General features: G+C 37.8%; 1 protein-coding gene across 5 annotated transcripts in view; it reads right to left on the reverse strand.

The window, feature by feature from the left end:
• FNDC3A (fibronectin type III domain containing 3A) overlaps positions 1 to 26,037 on the reverse strand; it is a 110,382-nt gene that overhangs the window by 48,644 nt on the left and 35,701 nt on the right. For 3 of the 5 annotated variants that reach the window (XM_056486681.1, XM_056486669.1, XM_056486692.1), the window contains exon 3: positions 23,109 to 23,184. The exons of 1 other annotated variant lie outside the window; for it this stretch is intronic. In XM_056486681.1, coding sequence (XP_056342656.1) covers positions 23,109 to 23,184 — 76 coding nt within the window. Of the gene's footprint in view, positions 1 to 3,202; positions 3,278 to 23,108; positions 23,185 to 26,037 lie in introns of those variants that run through there. One more of the 5 variants, XM_056486703.1, reaches the window with a different exon arrangement.

Below are 26,037 nucleotides of genomic sequence, written 5' to 3' on the forward strand. Positions count from 1 at the left end.
TGCTGGAGTAGAAAAAGACAAAAAGACGTTTACAGTGGCTTTCCACCTGTTTACCAGGAAAGATTCAAGAGACCAGGATTCTTCTACCAGATGGTTAAAAGAACTGGTAGCAAAGAAACAGTAAAAGATCTATTTAAAAAACATCTAAAAATGGAAAGATAGAAAATTTATAATTATAAACTAATTCACCTGGTAAGTTTTAAAATAGATAAGGGAATTTCTCATAAAATGCACAGCTAAATTGTGTAACTCCTTGCTTTAAGAACTGTGTAGAAACTAAAGATTAGGTTCAGTTTGGGAGAAATAATCCATTAAGAGCTGTAAAAAATATAAGTACTACTTCTGTTTAATGAACAAGGAAGTGCCTTCTGTGTGCCTGCCCTATCCCTATGCTGTCCCCTTTAGTATTTGATACTGGCCTCTATCACAGCAAGCACATTGGAACTGGCTCAAGAGGGACATCCTTACATTACTGTGTTTTAAATACACAAGGGAACACACACTTAAGTATAATAATGAAAGAAATACTGAAACACAATATAATTTTAACAAGTTTTGTGACAAGACAGAAGGCTGGCATTCAGACACTGTAGGCTGCATTCTGCAAATTTCTAATTCAGTATATTGAAGCTACCAAAAATACCAATTCAACTTAGTGCCGTTTCAGTAATACTTCTGAAAGGGCATTCGTAGCCCCACCTCAATGTTTTTTAAAACTCTGTTAGGATCTACAGATGGAAAGTACAAAGTAAATGCAAAGTACAGTAAATAAGATTAGCATACCTCACTCTGATACACATGGACTTGACAGAAAAATAAAGGTACCTCTGTCTGAAAGCCAAGAGCAGGGAAAAGGAATGAAAAGCACTCCTTAGAAAAGCAGCATGCAATCCAGCTTGATTGCATATATTATGGGAATTTCTTTAGAATAAGACACAGAAGTTAGCATACATGTTCCTAAAAAGAATAACAGCTTTATTATCAACTAAATGCTAATCCACAACAGGGAGAGGGGGTGAAGAAACGTTTTAGAGAACAAGATCTTTAATGAATTATTCACTGAACTCTGCAACAGTGAAGAATATAAAGACTACAGTAATCTATAAATTGAGAACTGAACATTCTTCCAGTGTTTTTGTTCACCTGGAACTCCAAAATGTTTCAGCAAAAGTTTCTCTTGAGTATGAAATGCAAAAAAGAAATAGAAGTGAAGCAAAAATCAGCAAGAGAAACTTCAAGTAGTGCATTACCTTACTACAATAAATTCAAAAAAGTCAAAAATAATGGAAGCACATTTATTCTAAGTTGCCAGTGAAACAAATAATGGTTTAAATTCTTATATAAAGAGGTGGATCTTATACAACTTGTATCTTCCATTGCTTACCTGCAGTTTTTCTATGAGTACAAAGCTGACACTTTCATTAAACTCACAATTTTAAACTATGTACACTTCAAGTAAATGGAAAATTAAGACCACGTTTACTTGGAACTCTTACAGAACACAATGTCCTTGGGGGATGACGAAACTCACATAAGGCAAGTGGTTTCTTTGAGAACTTTGTGATTATCTGTGCTTGGCTTTTTTGTTTTGTTTTGCTTTAAGCATCTACAGAGTATTGTTTAACAACCTTTTAAAGGTTTATTTATTTAGCACTTTAATCTCTCTAACAAACAAAGGGCAGTTATCTTCAATCCAGTACAAAGGTTGCTCCACAAAGCCATTTCCAGTATACCATAATCTAGCAGTCACAAGTTTAATAAAAGTATAAACTGAATGTATGAACCTGAAAAAGTATTGCAGTGTTAGAATAGACTCAAACCAGTAGTTTCAAATTTTCCACCCCATCTTTTGCACTTTAAAGTACCAGAATTAATGAAAACACACTTGAATATTCAAGAACTCCAATTTATGTCTGATTAGATTTCCAAGTGGCTGGGAAATGAAATTTCTAGATGTACATCCAAGGAAATGATAAGCATAGGAGAAAAAGTTGGCAGACTTCACAGGTATTAATGAACATTGTGTTTTACAGCAAGATACCTGCAAAATTTTATCTCAAGATAAAATTCTAATATGCCATAAAAACATGTATTTTTTTCTGTGCTAATGTGAAGATCTCATCTCTCCTGTGGTGCAATACACTGTAAGAGGCATTTTCACGCTTTTAAGTACTGGCTGGACTGTTGCATGATAAAACCAGTATGTTTTACCGTGAGGTGAGAGTTATTATAAAGTATCAGCAAACAACAGCATCAGGAATTCATGTTAAGGAAACATCTAATTTTCCATATTGCACATTAAAAGAATTGATTTAATCCAAATCACTGCATGAATGTACAATGAATGTTGATAACCTGATTGCTGGTAAGGGGAGGTCTCAAATCTTTGATACATTTTCAGGTATACAAGTTCTCCTACGCAGTAAGTGGAAAAGAAACACTGTGGGAGTGGAAACAAACACATAACTGTGTTACTTTATTACTGAAAAATGTCTCATCAAACTCACAAGGGTTGATTTAAAGGAACTGAACCCAAGAAACAGATGTTTCACCACACTTTCAATTTATTATTGTCCTAAAATCACACCAACGGGAAGAATACCTCCTTCCCTAGCAATAGCTGGTGAACTTCTCCAACGCGTCTATTTGAGCAGACTATAAAAATCTTGTAATGCTCATTACAGCCACCATAAACATGCACCAAAATTACCAGCGCTGTATCATCGCTAGGATCGTGACAAGCTGATCTAAACATAGTAACACCTGAAAACCTGAGGATACCGCCACCGCTCGCCCAGCGGATACACCATTTTTTTTATTTCAACCATGAAGCATCGCTCCATCGCAAGTGGCTCGCACAAGCCCCGGCGAAGGTGCACACACCGGATTCCCAGCGCCGGGCAGGGAATGCTCTTCCGGGGCACTCAGCCCCGGCCTGCGCTCCAGCAGCCGGCTCCCACGGCCTCCGGAGCCGGGGTCCTGCTCCCCTACGGCCCCGGCATCGCCGCCACCCCTCCGACAGCGCACCGCCGCCACAGGGGCCTGGCAGCGCTCCGCCTCCTGCCCCACACATTTTTATTGTTTTTTCCCCGGCCATCGCAGCTCTCCCCCATCAGCCACTGCCGCACAAGCGCGGAGGCCGCCGGCCCGCAGGTGTCGTGTTCCACGGCGGCGGCCGATGCGGGCAGGCGGGAGTGCTTACCGCTCATTTCGGGCCGGGCCGGGCCGGGCCGGGCAGGCGGGCGGGCGGCTGCTCCCGGCGCGCCGCGGCAGCGGGCGGGCGGGCGGGGCGGGGCTGGGCGGCTCCCTCCCTCCCTCCTGCCCTCCCTCAGGTGCGCGGCCGGGCCCGCTCCGCCCCGCGGCCTCCCCGCCCTGCCCGCGCCGCCGCTTCAAGGGGCAGCGCCCCGGACAGCCACGGCCTCGGCCACCCCGGGGGCTCCCCGCACTGTAATCTACCGACTGTCATTGCCTGAGCTGATCCAGCCATTTAGCTGAAAGCTTTTACGTTAATGAGCATAATTAATTGTAAAGAATTACTTAGGCCCAGTCCTTCCAGAGGATTTTCCTTGAGCTGACCTGCTAATCAGTTTACACCTAAGAAAGGGGGTGCACAAACAGATCTGGTTGCAAACACACACTTTCCGGCCCAGCGTTTGAAAAGCTGCAATGACTTTGATACTAATCTGTGTGGATACTGCGGCTCATGAACAGTGCTATACTTAGCATTAGTCTAATGTGAACGGTGATGAATCACTGCTATCCCCAGGAGGAAATAGCATTCAGGATTTACTGCAGCACATTAGGTTAACTATGGCTCTATAACCGAACACCCACACTTTGACATCACACAGGCGATGATATGCATCACTGACGCAAGCACTGACAGGATCAAACACAAAGGCCACAGCAGCTGAAACAATAGAGCGCCAGCTGACGTAGCAGCACACCCCTCTAACACTGATGGGCTGCACTAAATCAATAGTACCAGATGCCACAAACAGTTGCACCACTCTGTCTTTTACATAAGGGCTAAGCCTTCAAAGTTTTATTTTGGGTTCCCAACAGCTACAGCTAATTAAAAAATCCAGGAACAACGACCACCACCAATTGGTCTACACTTGTCTTGTAAGTCATGCCTTTAAGTCAACCTCAACATCTTTACACATACTAGGCACAACATAATTAAAAGAAGATACAAGAAGAAAGGAAAGCAAGCATAGACCTTACTGCTGGCCTAAGCTGGAGAAGGAGCAAAAGAAGGAACTGGGATCACTGCAAGGACACAGGTGATCAAAAGACTTCAGCTGGCAGTGCTGTCAATTTAACATATCCCTTATGCTCCAAATTCATCCTGACAAAACAATCCCTTCCCTTCCCCCATCCATCTGTCTACTTTTGCAATCAAGGCTGGGGAACAGCAGCTGACAAAGCCACAACATCAATTGAAATGTATTAACTGACTAGGAAAAAAAAAGGAAACCTATCAGTAGACAGCAGGCTGGCAAACAAAAGGAAAACTGAAGGTAAAACATTATCATACTTCCTTTCAAAAGTGAGGGGAGGGTAGAGGCATCAGTTTCTTTTACAGTGACTTTGGAATAATGGATAAAAGAGCAGAAAGCTATGAAGCCTAACTAGAGTATTTCTAAAGATTACATCCTAATGAGATCCTGATCTTTCCCATGAAACCACACATACATATTCACAAGAAAATCCCTTCTCAGGCAAAGTGCAGAGATGACAGGTTCCTATAGCACTTTATCACTAATGCAGCTATCAGTTTTCTTTTATAATGGCCTGATATACTTTCAAAGGAAAAAGGTGACAATGGTTTCTATGTTCAAATGTTAAGTGTACTTTTATTTCACCTGTTTCTAAACAAGGACCATGGTGCAATTTTGTAATTAAAAAAAGAGCGCAAGTCCATGCTTTTGAATGGGACAAACTTCATAAGGCAAAGTTACACTTGGGAATTTGCAGAAGAATGATTGTAGTGGTTTGAGATACTACAATACTACAATACTAAGACTTTTTATAACTACTTTCTGAAGCAACTGTGTGGCACAGTGAGGAATTCTACTTCACTAAAAAAAAAGTAACAATGATTCAAAGATGTTAATGTGGAAACACAACACACACTTTGTACTGTGCAGCCCAGGCTGTTAAATTACTCTGTTTAGTTTGCCAGCTTAGGGCAATGATTTAGTAACTATGTGGAAGAGTTAGTAACTACGTGAAAGAGTTACGTCAAAAAATTGTTCACTCCCTCACAGAGATCCAATTTAAATATTGGGTGAACCATAAATCGCTGCATTTTAAAGGGAGTCAAATGTGATAAACTACATAGAGAGGCTTTGATAAAAGCAGGAAAAATAATCTGCACTCATTCTAATCTAACTGCACTGCATATTTGCTTAGCTTTTTCTTCAAGGAGAGCTTAATTTCCTAGCACTGATGGTGAGCAGTACAGATCTGCAACATTTTCAGACTAATATTTGTGCATGCTGCTTAAACATGTTGTGCTTGATTCACAACATTCAGAATAATCTGCAATTTAATCATCTAACAGTTGTTATCACTAGAATTTGTGTTTTTCTAATCAGATGGGTTTGGTTTTTTCCCACCATACAGCACTGCAGACCAGAAAGTTAAAAAGTTAAGCACTGCTACTGACAGCTGCTTGTGGTTAAAGAGTGAAAAGCACAAGTGAGTCTCAACAATTGGCAGTTCTTGGTGTGTAGACAGTGTGTTCTACAAAAGATTGTGTTGATCCAGAGAAGACATCTTAGAAGGAACAAGCGATATCTTCAACTTCCTCCCCCTTCCTGCCTGATTGTGCTAAGAATAGTATTACATAGTATAATTACTTGTAAAAGCCTTTTCATCATCTTGGTATTCAACATATTACACTAATGAGTTAATTTTTTTACTTACCTGGCTACATTGGCTTGAAACTAGAAAACTAGAATGCAGAATTATCTGGCACATTCTGCTGTCTCAGCTGGCATTCAAAGAAGCCTTCTTTCCTTTGTGCAAATTTCTTAGCATTACCCCTTCCCAAATTATTATGCATACACACACGTATCTATGTGTATATATATATATATATATATATATATATATATATATATACACACACAAACACATATACATAAAATGTCTTGAATATGACTTAAGGAATATTACTTATACAAATCTAACGTATTAAGAAAATCAATAGTTTTCATATAAATTCTGGTACAATTTTACCAGATTCTAAGGTAAGGTATTTTTAATTTATGGATAAGATATTTATATAGATATTAAAAAAACCCCCAACAAAACCAACAAACTGGGATTAATACATCACATACAGTGTCAGAAAACACAGCAAAAAGTCATGTCAGGAAAGGCTGCCAAGAAGAAATTCAGTGCCCAACTCAAATTTTTATTTCTGTCCAAGGCAGACATCTCTAAAGACATAGTATTCTGAGTCTCTGGAATCTACTAATAACAAATACTTTCATTTGAAAACCTTTGAATTGTCTAGGTTTCAATCTAATTATATAAATGAATACAATGCAGATTCATGTTGCCCATTTAAAATAAAATCACAGCAGAACAAAAGTTATTATTACTGTAAACAGCTGAAATCCTCCTAGTATGTAAAATAAATACAAAACACATCTTTAGTGGGACTCATTTGGGAGTGATCATTCCTAACTAGAAGATATAAAACTAAGTTAGTAGGATGTGGGATATTTCAGCTTTCCAGAAATCCCATAATCCAGGATTCTACATTTAGCAGAAGAGAAAAATATATAAATCTAGAAAGACATTGGCTCTACCACTAGAGTTCTAGGGTGCAAAACCAGGGCTAAATCTTTTTCTCAGTATAAAGTAAAAAGTTAATGTCAACTGCTGATTTTTAAAGGCCCTCCCACCCAACAGCTCTGTTTCACTGAAATTTTACTCTCTTTGATGTGGTTCTTGTATTAGGTGAGTCTGCTGTTCTGATCAGATAAAAATATTATTTGTAACAATACTAAGCCATGGAAAGAGTTTGGTCCTACAGGCCTACCTCTCTTCACACTCACTGTGCACAATTATTTTTATGTCTCCATGTGTGGTGGTCACTTGAGTCCACCAATGAAGTTTCTGGCAACACTGCAGTTCCACAAACAAATGTTCAGATGTAGGCTTCTTAACCAAGAAATAGATTTTGAAGTTATACTTTATTACACAGTTTTGCTTCAAATCGTGAGTAGAGAAAACAATCCCTTAGGCTGACAATTCAAAAGATGACATTTATGATGAGAAATCATTCTGTCATGCCACAAACTGTAGGGAACAAAACCCAGGCAAATTATACAGAATCATATGACAAAAGAGGGACTTAAGTCCAAATTGAAAACATCTGATGTCATACACCTTACACTTTGCAGCCTCTAAAGCAAACACTTGGCTTCAGCAGCATGATATACTGGCTGCCTCCAGAGGACAAGTCTCTGCTTCTGCACATTCATCACAGATTGCTCCTATTTAGGAGAGTGCTATGAACACCAAACTAAGAAATAACTGAGTCTCTTCTGCACGAGACGGACCACTAGAAACTGGAATGGAACATGCTTCACTCCTTTAATCCAAGAGCTTCTAAGTGGAAAATTCAGAGCCAGCCTTTGAAACAGGAAGCAGAACTCAGGACTTCACCTAAATCATAGAGGAATCCCAATAACATCAACAGAAAAAGGCAGCTTGCTTTCCCATATATTTTCCCTCTAAAATCTATTTTTTAGGTGAAGACGCTCATCTCCAAAAGACAACAAAAGGCCAACTCAGAATTTTCCAGAGACTCATAGCTAAGAAGTACTTCTGGAATTGAGGAGCTACAGGTTTAGATTCTGTGGTACTTGCAGTGATCAGATTTTTTTCGGTTGTGGGCAAGTGCTTTGAACAATTTCCTGCTGATGATACTGTTTGCATTTCAGAATAAACTTAATACAGCCCAAGTAGCCAAGCAGCCTTTCTCCAGAAGGAGAAAGGCATCATTTATATACTGTCTGTATACTGTCTCTGATGTCTGTCTCCTGACTGTCCCCTGCAGCCTCATGTTTTGTAGCATTAGAGGCATGTAGGGAATTCCACAGTCAGAAGAGGAGAAGCAATGGATTCAGCATGCTTGCTAGGATTAGATCATTATTTAGTGGGTCACCTATGCTGCCTCTGAGACTTCTGCAGCTAAATCCAAGTTACAACTAAGGAGGAATCCAAGCATCTTAAACATGACCCCTTGCAATCACAATTCTTCCCACAGACATATTTTTCTCTGTCTTGTCACTAACAACAAGCCTATGAATGCAGCTACAACAGGGGATGATCTGAAGAGTGAAAATAAAAGTTTGTCTGAAAAACTACTGATCTTGAATACTGTTATCATTGGAAATTACATGACAAACACTTAAACATTTAGATTAAGATTTCTGGCTCTGTTAATGACTTAAGGTCCACATACATGAATTTTCATGTCCAAAAAGCTTTGCAGAAATTTGATCCCAAATTAATTAACCCCAAACCAGAATACACATAAAAAAAGCACTGGTATTGTCAGTCAGACTTAGCCACAGAGAAAAGTGCCATGCTTGCTACAAACATCTGCAGCCTCTTCAGCAGGGAAAAGCTTCTACCATTGCTCAAATCCCTTAACACTATCAGCCAATTTGCACTGCAAATCTCACACTTTACTGCTGAAAGTGATGTGGAAGTGGTCAGGGTCTGCAATCTAAGTAATAACTAATAAAGACTTTAAAATATATATGTTTTAAACTTTTTTTTGTATTTGAAGTTTAAAATTTGGTCTTTTTGGTGTTTTATGTGACTAAGACTCCTTGACTCTCCACAATGAACTCCTTCCAGATCATTTAAACGAGGCATTATTTTCTACAAATTTCATGCAAGTTACCACATACAGGAAGTATGTAAGCTCAAATACTAAGAGCATCTATGACAAAGGCTTCTCTTGATAAAGAGCTTTAGCAATGTTAATAAACATGTATTATCAGAAAGAAAGTATCTAGAAAAGCAGTAAGCTGGGACCAGAAACAAAGATAAGCCTATACCACTGCAGTGCTCTCTTCAAATTCAATTTGCTTTGTAACCAAATACATTTTGGAAAGTAACACAGCCACTGTTCTGGCATCCAAAATGAACCTGGAGCCAGAAAGAACTATGTAAGGAATCTACTTACCTGTGCCAAACAAGAGGCCAGGGACAAAACTGGCTCAGACATATAAGGGTTGTCATTCCAAACCAGAAGAAGGGAAAAAAGACTCATGTATATGGTGGATTTCCTTACCATACATTATGTATGGATTAATACATCCCTCCATGAAGGACCTGAGACAAGAAAATTGCTTAATAGCTGTAAAGTAAATGTACCCTTTGTGCAGAAATCTTTTTATTGCAGGAGATCTAAATTTTCTGTTGTTGAACCATGAGGGCTCAAAGCCTGAAAAACACCTCATGAATCAAGTCTGTTCACCTGCAATTGCAATTTCATTCCTCTCCCCCTTTATCATACATCAGGATCCATCATAAATGGATTCTATGTTGAAGCATTAAGACCAAGAACAAAGCAGTTCTTTTATCCACGTGTCTCCCCACTGGACTGCTCTTCTAGACCACTCTCCTATGTAGCCAGGTTTCTTGTAATTACATAAAAGTATTTCACAGCCATTTGATAGCCAACTGGACTCCAGACTAGCTCTGGCATTAATTTTTTTTCTTTTAAATCCCTGTTGTTTTCTACCAAAAGTCATTGTTAGCCAAGCAAATCAAGTTCTACTTTTTTTTATGTATTTTCTCCTGAATATCCTAACAGCTCTTTTTTACAACACCCAGAGACAGTTTCATTTCATCTTTTGTAAATGAGTTATGAAATTACTGTTGAAATCTCAGCAGAACCCTGTAAAATGCTACTAAACATCCTAAGCTATTCTAACAACAACTGTCCTGATGCATTTTATGATCACACTAAGTTTTACAGATACATTATCCTGGAGATAATATTTATCTTGTGAGTCAAACAGATAGCTTGCCTGCTTCTTCCTTCTCCTTATCAAGTTTCAAGTGAGGAGATCTCCATCTATAATTTAGTAATCTTATGCATGACCTGGCATTGTATATAACTACATTTCACCTAGTTCACCCATACCATTTAAACAACACTCCTTTGAACAACTACTGCATGTTCTTGTTGATCTTTTACCACTTCTGGAATACAGATTTCCTGTGCCATTAGAGTTGTCTGGATGATCAGCTTTGCTGAAATACCAAGTATTTCTAGAATGTCTCGCTAGCCAAATGACACCAGAGTGCATTGATTACTAAGTGATTAAGGAGGAATATATTTACATTCTAGGCTAGCTGTGCATCATGCTTTAGCATTCAATCCTTTTCTACTTCATGGACAATTTAGAACCTTTTAAAAAAAAAAAAAAAAAGGTTATATTAAGTCTGCTGAAGTTCTTTGGAAACAGTGATCAAAAATACTATGTGCTATGCTTTCAAGGAAACATGCAACATGCAGGTATCTGGCCTCAAGACTCCACTGCATACCTGCAATTCTTCACACCTGCATTTTCTAGTCCTATCTGCTTCCCACTGGCCCTCATATCTGCCCAAACTACATCCTAAATAAATGTAACCTTACCCAACATTAAGCCTCTTTTTCTTTGTGGAATGTTCCCAGGCACTTCAGACCTTTTTTCTAGCTCTCTGAAGTTGCAAAGAAACATTTACTGTACTACTTGCCCACACCCAGCAGCACCACACCATCCAAGAAGACGATCCAGCAACATACATTTATGTGCTTCTGAAAAGAAATCCAAACCCAATACCTTTCTGTTTAACTACTGTCACCAACATAAAACTAGATTTTTTCCCATCAAAAATAATGAATCTGTTTTTCAGTTGAGGACAAGGATCAGTAACTAAAAAAAAATTACAACACAACACACAGAAATTCTATGAACATAATGCACAATTGGAAAGCTATCGTGGAGAAACCAGCGCTCTTGTATGGCATTTGAAAGACCTGACAGAGGGATGAATAGAGAAAGCTGTGTGGGCATATTAATAATCTACTATGTGTCATACCTTTGCTGGAAAATGATGCAAGGAAACTTTGATGTGTATATAGCTGCAATTGAAATAAAAGATAGGGTATTTCCAAGGTACATTTTCCTCCTGTTAATGCAATTTTCCTTTTCATAACCATTAGAAGGGTGTAGTGAGCATAAAACCATATCTTTTACAAATATTTTATTGAAACTGCTACATGGATATCATGTCAGATTTACAACCTGTGTAGAAATGCACTGTTCTAACACACATGGGTCAAAGTGAATAAGTGATCAAACCACCAATAATCAATCTCAAAAACTCACGCTTGACAGTCCTCTTGTATCCATTTATAGTATAAATCAGGGAAATAAATGAAAGTTAGTCTCACACTAGCCAGTCCTCTGAACCTCAGTCAATACTTGTTGATATTCACTTGGTCAATACTTGTTGATATTCACTCGTATTTTTCAGTTCTTTTAGCAGTTGATTTTTAAAACTCATTCATGTTGGAAGAACTTTAACTGGTTCCAGTTTAGACTGTCCCTGTAGCTTACTATATATTTCCACTCATTAATGCATTGCATAGCCACCAGATGCTCCCCAAAACTGCACTGCCAGCAATGTCTAATTCTAATGAGAGACAGTCCCTCTGCTTTTGAGCACAACTCAGAAAAAAAATTATCTTTCAGAAAAAACAGTTTAACTTCTCAAATTCCCAAACTCACCTTGGACTTTAGGCACCCCAAGGATCTGCCTGCAAGGTATCTTTATTTGTATGTGCTATCACTTGAAAAATAAGACTAAAAAGTCAGATAAGATTTCAGATTAAACTGAATTTTAAATCTAGATTAGAGTCAAAGAATTTTTTTTCTGGTACATCTAACAGAATCTGATCCAAAATATTTGCCTGATCACAAAACAAGAAACAAAATACAAAGTATATGGAAAGCATAACAAAAAGAATAAATGCAAACTTAAGTACGTTTCATATATTTTTCCAAATATACCTGCTGCTTAAGAGCTTTACTAAGGTATCTCTTGGCTGCATAAGACAGAAGAGTTAATTCTGTCCACAGAGTGGTGCCTTTCAGAGTACAAACTCTTCAAGTCTAAAGCAACTGAGGATGCAACACAATAGCACTTCACTTAAATGCTATTTTTCAAGCGACTACCTTAAAGACAACTTGTTAGAAAAGCAGAGAAGAGAAAGGCTTACCACTCTCTGTATATTAACTCCTTTTAAGAATTACTAATGAACAATAATATTTACTACTGGTTTGGCCTTTATGGTTCTTACCACATCTCTTTTTTTAGTTGTTTTGAAAGGCACATCCATTCAATCTCTGAACTGTAAAGATCATGCAAGGGAAACAAATTATACACAGTGTTTATGAAAACGGCCCATATATAGAGCATCAAAGTGAAAGGGTAAGTGAAACTTTTGAGGAATGGGCTACTGGAAAAACAAATCAAGAACAAGCAAAGGAGATAAACCACATCCTCACTGAATGGCTGACGAATCAAAAGGGAAGGAAGGTGTCATCAGCTTCTCTAGAAGCTCTAGTACCATTAACCTGAGACCCATCTACAAATTACTGGATGCTATATAGTCACTTAAAAAAATCTGAAGCTCTTTGAATGATGCTCTAGAGCACCTGCCCTAGACAATTCAGTTTTCTAGGATGACTGGAAAGCTTCTCTCTGGCATAAAGAAACAAGAACAGCAGTGTTGATAGCTCTATTCCCTTACAATGAATTTAGCCCTTCCAACCATGAAACTCCTTATGATTACACTGTTTCTTAATGGTTTAAAGTGTCTGAACTTACTTGTAACCAGTCTTTAACTCAAGGAGCTGTTTGTATTGTGCACAGCTAGCCTGCCTATATGTAATGACCTTGGTTATCTTCTGTCTCTTCTTCCTTTCCCTCATTTGGATAATAAACTGCTTTAGATGCAAAACAGATTGCTGCATGTCTGCAAAAGCAAGAAGGGGAAGTTATATTACCACAATTTTAAATAAAGTTGAAGAGTGACATGATCATGTAAGTCATGCAAGCTGACAAAACCTCAGTCATTTCACAGACAGTCAAAAAAAGAGAGCTATTAATTTACTATTAATAACATATGCACAGCCACATCTATCAAGACATGTGCTGCTGATTCATCTATTACTATAACAAAAAAAAAACCAAAAAAAAAACCAAAAACAAAAAAAACAAAAAAAAAACAACAAAAAAACCAAAAACAAAAAAAAAACAAAAAAAAACAACAAAAAAACAAAACAAAAAAAACACAAAACAACAACAAAAAAAAAAAAAAAAAAAAAAACCAAACCAAAAAAAAAAGAAAACAAAGGCAGCAAAACGAAGAACAGAGTTAAAACCCCTGGATTCAAAGTTGCAGCATTTAGATATTACATTCTCACAAGAACAGACAACACTCTACCCTTGCACAGGTGAAAATGGCTAAGCTCTGGGGTACCCAACCACTTGCTTGCTGGCATGGTTGTGACAGCCTGGGCATGAATGAGCAACTGGTTTTCTTTTGACAAATTCTGGAAAAGCAATGGCCATGAAAGTTTCTCTACAACCATGAAGACTGTTTTTCTTCCCAGTATGTCTACAACCCTTCACAACTTCCAAGGGCCTGACAGTGGGAGTGGCACAAGATGACTACAAATGGGGCAAGAGTAAACCAAAATCAATTCAAAGCTATTTCTTACTAACAGTAATTCTGTGATAGAGGTAGGAATAGTTTGACAGCTAGAAATGTACTTCAAGAATGCAGCAACACAGTTGGAATTGCACAGGGTGGAACTATAAGGAGCTCTCCTGAGGTCTTGTCTAACAACGCGCAGCATTTCCAACAGATGATACACCAGCCTGTATCCGTACTGTACACAGTTGTGAAAGAGGATCCAGCAAAAGTCCTTTATGCACAAAGTTCCAGCCTTTCCATTTTCATGAAACCCAGGACAAAGTCCATTTAGAAACATTGTTTGAACTTCTACAAAATAAAAGCACCACTTGTTTTTAAATAATCAGATAATGAAATCAAGGAACTTCTTCCACTCTTTAATGTTAGCAATCTTCATGAATCTTTATTATTTCAGCTAATCAAATTGCATACAATTAAGATAAAGAAAATGTTATCAGTTTAAGTTATGCTAAATGTACATTAAGTGAAAATACTAAGTAAAATGCCCATAGCTCTATTTTTCCTTTTTTAAATTCCAACTGCTTACATTAGAGAAACTTTCTACTTCGAGAAAACTACAAACTACTTCTACTTATTAGAAACCAAGAAGAGATCCCACCAATTTTTCCCCTTCTTTGCCCCCCATAAAGCAAGTAATATAGGGCTATTTCTTTCCCATCAACAGCACAGTCAGAGAAGAAATCAGATTAACTGATTGTAGTGCCATAAGAATATTGCCAGACACAAACATGTCAAGCTTAACATGCTTCATACAATGCTCATCCAATTGATTGCAGACTGAGGCTATAATAGCACCTGAATCTCAGCAGCTTGAGTTAATACTTCACAGCCTTGGCGGCTAGACATGTCTGACTAGAGTAATGGAAACCAAGTTTTAGGGGCATTCTCCAGCTGCAACTTAGGATTGTAAATTAATTTCCAACATGCACCTCCAAGAACAAAAAACCAAGTTTTAGGGGCATTCTCCAGCTGCAACTTAGGATTGTAAATTAATTTCCAACATGCACCTCCAAGAACCAGTACCATTCTTGTAAAATGTCATGTTAGATGCTCATGGAAATGGATGAGCTCAAAGAGTTCAGGTGCTTGAGGACAAAGACATTCATCAACACACACCTAAATGAGGCACTTTCAGGATGTAGCCTTATTTATTTCAGCTTATAATAGTCAGGTTTTAGTTCTAAAATGGAGACATCTCATTTAGGTATCTAAAATTATATGTCTGTGTGCAAGTTAGGACTTTAAATGCCCATTATAGCAAGTGGAGACCTTGTTGGTACAGACAGTGGAGCCTGGAGAGCTATTGAGTGCAAACTGATGTCAGCTGAAGAGCACTGAGTGTACTATACCTAGTGACTAAATCTTCACTAGTTTCAATGGGAGCTTAGATCCAAGGCCACATATAGAAACACACATTTAGACACCTAAAATTAGATGACTTCAGTATGCAGCTGAAGCACTGATATTTCAAACAAATGTCTCCAGAAGCTTCCTACAGTCAGGCTGAGTTTGCAGTGTGGAGACTGCAGTGTAGTGAAAAGAAGGAATAAAGGAGAAGATTAAAGAAGGTACAAGGGAAGATTACCTGATCTGAATATACAGGAAAGTCAAAGAGGAAAAAGAAAACCTGACTGAACACCTTACAATGAATATGGTACTTTATGAATCCACATCTCAGAATGCATAAAATAAGGTATAACAAAAATTTAAAAACATCTACTAGAAGAATGAGAAATAACCAAGGCAAAAAATGTTACAGACATGTTTTGTCCATATAAAGATATTGGCTTTATTTAATAGTTTTTAAACAGAAATTATTGTCGGAAAATGATGTTTGTCCTAAGACACATTACAATAAACATCATGAGAGATATGCATTATTGCATTCCCTTTTTTTTCTTTCATTTGCTACTGCAGAAGAGGACAAGTCTAACACAAGTCTAGTTTGCTTTTTAATCAAACTTTTACCAAATTCAATTTGTTCTGGGAAGAGAATGTTTTAGAAGTCTAGCATTTATAACACTAACAAAGTAGGCACAACAGTAATGCGAGCTTCTCTGGCAGAAAAGCAGCATGATAAAGTAAGTTTTTCCAATAACAGCTTCTTGTGTCATCCCTGCCTGCTTCTTTAATGGCTTGATGAGACTGGAACCACGAAGACCTGGTCAGTCATCAGAATTAATGGAGGACAAGGTCAGGCAGTTCCCAGAGAAGGCTGAGGGAGCTCCATTACGAGGTTAATTCTCATGGTCACTCTCAGAGCAGAGAGAGGCCAATCTAAAGAACAGAATTCTGGATTGCTGCATTTTATTCTTGTCAGGAGAACAATCTTGTTTTTGCACTACTTTGCAATTTTCCTTGAGTTAGCACAACAAATTTGAAAGACAGTTGTGACTCTTGAAGACTGCCTCTGCCCTACTCAAGAGGGCCTACAGAATCAAGGAGATGTGTCTGAACCAGGTTTTAATTCAGCAGCAGCACTACAAGAGCTGCAGCCGCAAGGCTTACAGGCAAGTCTTACCTGCCAATAGTACTTGACTTATGAATTGGACTCGTGCTATGTGTCAAAGCCAACACATGAGCATTCTATATGCACTGCACTGAGGGCTTAACTCGCTTAAATCCATCATTATTTATTTACCTTAACAGAAGGGTATTTGCCATATCTCAATCCAATTTTTAAGCTAATCTACCAGTAAAAGGTGGAAGGGTTAAGTCTTCAGCAATATTTGCAAGGGCATTCACACACCCTGTTTATCAATCTAAGCTATAAAAAGAACAGCTCCTACTTAAAATTATTTCAAAATGAGACAGCTCCAAATCAAGCTGCTACAACCACGCTTTGTGACCACTTTTCCTCATCTTTTTCTCAATATAAAATGGAATTATGTCTCCTCTGCAGTCATACTCCCACATAGCTGGCCAGTACTAATACTATTTTTAGTTTGAGTGCAGATACCTAGAATTAAAAAAACCTTTAATTTTTAAGAAAATTGTGTATATTGCAGCTCATTCCCAAACAGAGATGTTTTAGAGTTAAGCTACTCCTGTAGTAGCTCTGAGTAGCTCTGGCCCTCTGTATGGACATCCTTAACCAAGAGTTACATAGCTGCAAATCACTGTAGCTTGCTCTGATCCCATGCTTTCAGTTGATTTGTCTTAGCTTCCCTCAATGCCATTTATAAAGGTCCTCTAAATATTTCCAGTGGAGATCCTAAAATTAATACGTAGAAAATGGTGTTAATCTAAGCATCCATATCCAGTTTCATCCTTACACAATATCTTTACTCTTCTACATAAACAGAATGGAGATGGCAACTGAAATCATCTACCATTTAAGGTGAGGTTGTTTTGAGGAGTTTTTTAGATTTTTTTTTTAATGATACATAAAACCTTACATCTGTGTTTTCAGAAGGCTACTGTGGAGAAAAGCTGCAAAGCATCATTGAAGATGAAAAGAAAAGCAAACAAACTTCCACATGTTGTCATGCATAATTTCAGTATTTAGAAATGATAAACAGGTAAACAGAAACAAGGATGAAAAATTAGTTTCTTCTCAGGCTACAAAAAGAAGAAGAGCACCCAGAGCAGCTTCTCTGGCTGGCTTCAGTAAGCTGTCCTTAATGGAAGCAGGAAAATCAAGGCACTAGACCTCTGTAATATACATCTGGGTTTACTTGTAAGGGGTCCATTACTCAGGCTATTAAGCTACCTAGAAGACTACATATGCTGTAGGAGAGAACTCTTGTTAATAGTGTTTTATTGCTTTTGCTAGTTTGTTCCATTACTAGAGAGCTGTGTATTTAAATAAGCATTCTTTTATTCCTAAACTTTGCCCAGTGCTAATGTGGATACCGAGTAATTTAACAAACAAGATCCAGTATTTCTAGAGGTGACATCACCCTTTAAGTCTATAAATACAACCACTGCTGCAGGGCCAGGTATCTTTGTACATTCTAAAATCACCACAGAATGACAGCACATGCTTCCTCCACTTACCACAGTGGTTTATGATTTGATAATAAGCTATGGTGGTCTTGTGAGGGAAGCATCTCCCAATGACCATTAGCAACTAACAAAGTCCCTTCTCAGGAATCTATGGCAACTGGTACAGAATTTATGATAGGTCTTTAATCACTTCCCATATTAATAACTTGTTTTAAAATAAAACACAACACCAAAGCACAAGATGATATTTGAACAAGATACATCTAGGGTTTTTTGCTTCAAACGTACTTAAATAGCAATTACTTTCAGATTTTAAGATGCTCAGTTTGGCTGTTCTAACAGTATCTGTAAACAATCGAAACCACACCAAGCCTGGAAGCAGAAAAGAGTAGAAAATAAATTAAAGTCTGCCCTGCAGAAAACTTGGGGATACTGGTGGATGAAAAACTAGACACAAGCCAGCAATGTGTACTTGCAGCCCAGACAGTGTCTCGGACTGCATCAAAAGCGCCATGTCCTGCAGGGCAAGGGAGGTCATTCTGCCTCCCACCTGGAGTCCTGGGTTCCCCAGCACAAGATGGACATGGACTGGAAGAGGGTCCAGAGGAGGGCCAAAAAGGTGGTCAGGTGGTTGGAGCATTTCTCCTGTGAAGACAGGCTGAGAGAGTTGGGGCTGTTTAGTCTAAAGAAGAGAAAGTGCTGGGGATACCTTACTGCAGCCTTTGTTTAGATAAATGAGGTTTATAAAACAGATCGAAAAAGACTTTGTACCAGGGCCTATTGTTACAAGCCAAGAGGCAACATTTTAAACTGAGAGTAGATTTAGATAGGATATAACAAAGAAATATTCATGAGGCTGGTGAGCCACTGTCACAGGTTGCTCAGAGAAGTTGTGGATGCCCCATCCCTGGAAGTGTTCCAGGCTGGATGGGGCTCTGAGCAACTTGATCTAGTGGAAGGTGTCCCTGCCCACGGCAGGGGGGTTGGAAGTAGATGACCTTTGAAGGTCTCTTCCAACCCAAACCAAACCATTCTGTGATTCTGGTTTTATTCACGAAATATTCTGGGTAATGTGCAGGTTTGGTTTTGCAAAGCTCAAGCTTATCTGAGAACAAACTAAAGTTTGTGTTTTAGTACTGTAGTCTCAGAATTTGTTGTATCTTCTTTTCCTCTTGACTTCCTTGAAAACACTTTTCAGAAGAATTTTATTTCTTATTTCAAAGAGAAAAAAAAATAGGTTAAGCTTGCTTAACTTTTATCCCAGAGCCTAACCTTAATACTGATACTTCATTTAATTTCAAAGCATGAAGCATTTATGACTCATTCAAATTTACATAAGTCTTCTTATTCTATTATGAAAATGGCAATTTCCCTTTGCAGAGACATATAGAACATGGTCTCTCTTATTGTGTCAAGTAACATTTAATAGCCTTTAGCTGTAACTTGGGACTGTTACAAAATGTCCTCAAGATGAGTCATCTTCATTCATTTATTCTGCAGCAGGAAGAATTCATGAATGAGTGATCTGCAGTAATTCACTTCTACAAAGAGAACCCATTCATACATTTCAGACTTGGTTTTCTGAATCACTATAATGTAGCTAATTATTTTATATTAACAGAAGAAAATTTTGGCTTAAGGAAGGTTTCCACAGAATTCTGTGTACTTCTAGTATATGAGAAAATTTTCATAGATTTAAAAGACCTCTTTTGAAGATAAACATTTTGGTCTAACACATGGTTACACAGACAGATATGTTCCTATTTATCTAGCAAGAAATGCATGGTGTTTTTGTAAAGTTAGAGACTGACAAATGGTTTAAATTGAAGCTGTGTCAAGGGGGAGCACTATCAGACAAATCACTAGGCAGGCAAGGAAAATATTTCCTAATATCTGAAAAATATGGCCATTGGCATACAGAAGTGCTCAATCAAAGCTGCCTTTTAAGTCAAAAAACAGACAACAGAAATCCAACTACGACCCAAGACTGCCAACTGCAGAAATATAAAGTAACTATGCTTCATCTTCTACAGAAATAAAGGATAAAATACATGTTATTTTAATTCATTAAAAGGTCACCAAAATAAAGGAATGGAATTCACCAAGGATAAAGAGTCCCTTAACCATCACTGCTCTTTTGCCATCCTTAGGAGGTTTCAAACCACAAATTATTCTTATGAGTCTTTTCAGTCAATATTATTCACTCAAAATTCCACTGCCATGGAAGAGGATCAAATTAAGAAGCTGCTTCTCACTTAATGTAGTTCTGAACCAGTCAAAGCTTCACAGATCACCTGTGAGAGCAGACAGGTGCTAAGTCAGTACAAAGACCTGTGTGTAAATGCAGCATCATCTTCAGAAGCATAGTCCACAGGAAATGCATTGCGTGCTTCTCCATTAATTAGTGCTTTAAGTTTTCATTACTTCATTGACTCAAGGACAGCTCTAAACAGTCACTTTATTCACACCTCTCCCTTCTCCTGAAGGGACACTAATTCTCATCATTTTCAGGATGAGAAATTTTACCCTATGTACAGTGTTGCCAAAGTAAGGACAGTTCTCTTTAAAATAGATGACACAAACAGCACGAAGATTAACAGAGCATCTCAAAAATGTTTCCAACAGGCAAATATTTGATGCAAGAAAACACAATTAACATTACGGTTAGATTTATTAACAATCCACATTGACTTCAGCAGACAGCACAATCTCAAGGTGAATTGACCAGCAATAAACCACAAGAGAGATTTAGAATTATCCAAGGAAGCGTGACTTATCGAATCATTCAAACTAATGTATCCGGCTATCTGCACTGCTATCTGGGATCCATAAGCAGCTTGCTATTCTCAACTTCCACTCTTTCACTTTAGTACTATATTTGCATAATTTCCATTTTTTATATCATACATCACTGAAAAAACTGCACATGTGTTCTTTGCAGAGACTTTTAAGTCACAGAAGAGTATAAAAATGGGCAAATATTTACAGGAAAATCTAAAATTGAAAAAAACTATTAAGAAACATTGTAATGACTAAATTAACTTCGCACTGATTTCCACTAAATTTCAGCAATCTTGTCCTTCTTCATGCCTTTCTAAAAATAAACATCTTTGTACTTTCATCCAAACCATTCTCATTATATATTTCCACATCTTTAACTATGATTTTACCTAACAATTGAGTGCATACAGTGAAAAAAAAAACCCAAGGAACTGATGTGAGCTTTCTTTCTTTCTTACTTTCAAGACAATGCAATAGACTCCTGCAGCTGTAGCCCATTTTGCAGACTGGTAATCCATTTTGTAGACAAGTCAAGGGCAAACTATGTTTGAGAAGTTGTGGCCGAACAAAAATGACCAATGCCAAATTACTCTCTATACTTTACACCATCTAAAATAGTTTATTTTATACAAATCTCTACACAGAAAACCAAACAGTAGACAGTCCTCATGAGCTGCAATGCATATAATGAAAAAGGAGCAGCATCAATTACAAAAGAATTTCCTCTTTAACGCAGACAGACCCAACAATCCAAAAGCTAGAAAGATCCATTGGCATAGCACTCAAAAACACAGAAATGTCTCAGAAGTGGCAAGAACAGACCAGAAAAGCAACACTCAAAACATCAGGTGCAACTCAGGTTCTCTATGAAGATTACTGAATTCACAGATATGAAAAAATCTTTAGGCCCCCTATTTTACTACCAACTATAATCCACAATTTCATCTCCAGGAAGGGGGAAGGACAAGAAAAACACCTATGTGACAAGAGGTTTATAAAAGCTGTGGTACTAATTCAGGATGTAGTTTTCCAGATTGCAGTGCCATTTTTCAGGGAAGTTGCAAAGACTGTAACTGAGCTTACACTTGAGTCCCAGACACAATTGTCCAGGTAACTTGCTCATGCTCACTTTCATATTTAAAGGATTAAGAAATCCACAGCTGAATCAAATCACAATGGTAAGCTGCCTACTTCAAAAGCAAGAGGCACCAGGCAAGGATAAAAGCTGTACCATGAGAGGTTAGAACCAAATCTGTAAGGATATGATCTTAATATTTTTGCAGTTCATTAAACACCTCCTGCTTTGACGACAATCATGCCAGGAAAGTGTCAATTCATTCTCCACCAGTAAGACCATTTGGTAAATCAAAAATTAGAACCAATCATGCAACACATGCCACTTCCCTCAGTATTTTGTGCAATAGAAGCAAAATACATCTTATCTGCTCTTTAACTTGAATTGCAAGACAAAAATCATTGTATTTCCCTCATGTGCTGTCAAGTAATTATTACATATCATGCTTCAAATAAGCTGTATAGAATGGTGAGCTGCCATAGTGACCCATTTGTGCCTCAAAGGATGCCAGAATACCATGCAACCAGCACAAAGTTTTGAAAAATGGTGCTAACAGATACATAAACTTTAAGAATTATCAATATAAACTTAATTACCATCTACAGCGTCCTTCAATTCAGTTGTTTTGTAGCCAAAGGGCCTGCCTGTGTCTGGAAATCAGACCTTTCAGCTCTTCTCAGACTGGAGAAAGAGGGAAAGGAGATGGAAAATACCTGCTTCAAATTCCCAGACCAGTATCTGTTGGAGCTAGGCCACCATCCAGAAAAAATCCCAAAAGGTAGGATTCACAGGCCCAGATGATGACAAGCAAAAATGTGAGCCCAGGGCTGAATATGTGGATACTCTCTTACAACACAGTAAAATGGTATTCTATAGCAGCAATAGCTGATGGCTCATTTCTCACAGTACCTTCTAGGTAGGCTTAACTGGCAGCTATTTATCTGGAATAGAAAACAACATCCAAAATGACCATCACATAAGGGGATGCTATGTTTAGATGAAACATTTGTATTTTGAAGCTGCACTTGCTAGAACTCAGAAATAATGCAATTTGGCCCCTACAGATAATGAGAAACTAGGTGGCATAACTGACAGGGAAACAACGTCCACATGATAGTAAAGAATAAAACAAAATAAACTGAAGCCATATTAACAATTGTAGCTCTTAATTTCAGGTCTGTGAAATAAATGAGCTTAGTCAAAAGTTGCTACAATGGCCTTTCCATGTTTGCTTTGCAATCTGAAAATGTTCCTCCTTTCTCCTCCCCAAGAAATTTAATTTCATCTAATATAATGTAAGAAAAAGTATTTGGTTTATGGCAGAGAAATCTAAATCTCAATGATCCTTAGCACATAATCTTTTAGGTCTTTAAACAGTCTTGCATTTAAAATAAATTCTGTCATTCTTTTACTTTCACCACAAATTGCCTTTTATTAATTCTGATTCAGACTCAGAAAATATTAAAATAAATTTATCAACTTTACCTGTAATGCACTGAAACTGTCCATCTTCTCTTCTTATTGTAAATGCTTCCCCTGGATTAACTTGCACAAGAATAACCTTAAAAATAAAAGAGTGTTTACAACCATTACACATGAATATGTTACAGAAGTCTGGTATGTGCAAAAAAAAGTTTTACTGGGGAAAAAACAATCTTTTTTTCTGATTAGTAAATACATTGTTTTTCACTTCACACTTCTGGCTTTCTTCAACCCAAGAGAAAGACATAAGAACAAGAACAAGCACAGATATTTTTAAACAAACATTTTTCAAAGAATGAAGGAGAGAATAACAACTAAGTAAAACAGTACCTGTACAAATTTTATTTTCTCAACTGCTTGGTATAATTAAAAAGCTATTTGTACAGCTTAAATTATTTCAGCAAATTGCATTAACTTCAACATTAATCAAGCCATTACGTCAACTTCCAGAAGGAAGCCTAGAATTCCGTGTTTGACATCAACCAGTTGATAAACAGTTTTTAACACAAGGAAAATACTGTGTCATGTCCCTCTTTACATGACCCAAGCATATTTGCACATTCATTAATGATAAAAAAATATTAGAAGTCATGACAAAGTAAGTGCACCAGATGTCCAGTATGAAACATGTATAATTTTATTTGTGGAAAGCAGGTTATCCTAATTTTGTAAACGCAAGTAATGCAGAAATGATAGCAAAGCACAGAACAGCCAAAATAAATAGAAAGAAGTTTGTACCAAAGCTGAAGCCTGTTACCATTTTAGATTTCTGTATTTTTATTTGAAGCCTGCCCTTCTGTGAGGAAAAGAAGTTTGTAAACATGAAAAACTCAGCTAAAACTACTAAAACTACGAACAAAGAAGAAAAAAAAACGTAGAAGAGCAGGTGCATTTTATAATTTCTTTTCTGGACAGAACTTTCCTCATTCTGCTTGCACACATCTAAATAGAACCTAGGTCCTCCTCCCTCTACAGAAGGAGATATTTATAAACACAGCCCTTGAGCATTATGGCCAAAAATTTACTTTGTTAAATTGCTAAAAGAAAATAAAATCTTTAACCTTTACAAAAATGCAACCAACCAACCAAAGTCCCCAGAACTGGAAACTTGAGTGTTATCCATTTTAGGAATACCAGAGACAAAGGAAAGGATAAGAAAATGGCAGAAATCATATTAATCCATCCTTTTCTGGTGGAGCAATTTCACAAACTAAAGATGGCAAGTTCTAACACTAACATATTGATGAGATACGACAGACATACACATTTCCAAGCTTGGGCTATGTGATTAGCTCAAGTTTGAGCAAGCACTTGAAAAATACTATCATGTTTCATGTGATTTTTCTATAAGCTTTAGGCTGTTTGAGAAAAAACAATGAACTGCATCAATATGTACATTTTGTCAAGCCAATAAATCTTCCAGATCTTCTGAAGAATGGCTGAATGTAAAATTCACTAAGAGTCAGCATTCATAATAGAATCTAAACAAAATGATTTTAGTAATGAATTTCAAAGAAGACTTAAAGGTCTTCTAAAAATATTGTATTGCCAGAGTTTATTTTAAAGTATTTTAAAGTGGCTATCATCACCTTCAGAATGTGATGAAGGAGAGAAACATGAATAGATGGGTTCTTAAAATTTCTTTTTTGGATTCCCCAAGTAGTATAACTTTTGGAAGACATATTTCATTGATATACTCTTCCCTCTGTTACAATTGAAGATTTTAGCTTGAAGTTTAGACTGCAATAGAAGTACATAAAAGCTTCATGGTAGATGAGAATGTCTCTCCATCTGTTATGTGTGCGCTGGATAGCTACATTTGCCCATCTCTTTTGGCTGACTTGGGTGCCCAAACTCCCGGGAGGAACCATTCAGGCTACAGCTGAAGTGTCAATCTGTACCGTTCTCAGCTCAGTATTCTTGGTCACCATCATATGAACTGTGAGAAGCAGAAAAGCTTTAGGGTGATGGCTGGCTCTTGACTCCTGCTTTTAAAGTAACAGGGAATTTGGGTTGACTGGTATTCCCAGTTGTGCCTATTTATCATGTGTAAGTGCCTCAGGTTGGTAATCTGGGTAATAAGTTGTCTTGGGAACCTGCTGGCTTTCCTCCCCCCAGACCTCTTGCTGCAGGCCATCCAAACCTGAGGCTCCAGCTGGCAGAGTGGATTTGAGCAAGGGAATGCACACACTGGCCCAAGTTCAAGTGGGCCCTGTGCCTCCTGGCTTTGTGTTAAATCAGCTTCTCCTGTGTGAGCACCTTTGTTGCTCACTTCACAGCTGCTCTGAGAAGCTAAAGGCTCAGCACAGCAGCCATGGTGCAACAGTGAGACAAGCACTGTTCAGCAGCAGCAACAGGTCAGCTGATGGAGTCTACCACCATTCTGACATCAGGATACCATCAGATTTTCACATCTCTGATGATATCTCACTGCCAATCCAAAGGGTGGGGAGACTCACCAACTTAATGCAGTTTAATTAGATCTCAATTCCCAGAAACAGGAAATAGTGTCCAGTTGTCAATGGACAATTAGCTTACTTGACGCCTGACTGTATTTCATTGACTGCCACGTTCAGCCTTGCTTTTATGCAGTGCATTCACATTTTTACTTTACAACTATTACAAGGTAGGCTGTGTGTGCTGCTGAGTGTGCCAAAAGAGATTCTGAATCAGGGCTGAAGAAATTTCAGAAGTTCCAAGAACTGGTGACTTCAACAGTCTTTGTGTTGGGGCAGTGTATGACCAAAAGTGGTTTCTGGACCAACCTTTTCACACTTGAAGTCCGTGGAGTGATCACAGCTTTGGGAAGGGTATTTCTGACACTCTGCACCTCAGTAGATATGATTTTAAATAAGAAAAATTAAAGCTATGCATGGAGAGAGATTGGTACCTTTCCGGTCAGAAGAGACAGTACAAAAGACTGACAGTCACT

This window comes from Oenanthe melanoleuca, chromosome 1, assembly GCF_029582105.1.
Source record: "Oenanthe melanoleuca isolate GR-GAL-2019-014 chromosome 1, OMel1.0, whole genome shotgun sequence".
In the NCBI taxonomy this organism is placed as follows: domain Eukaryota; kingdom Metazoa; phylum Chordata; class Aves; order Passeriformes; family Muscicapidae; genus Oenanthe; species Oenanthe melanoleuca.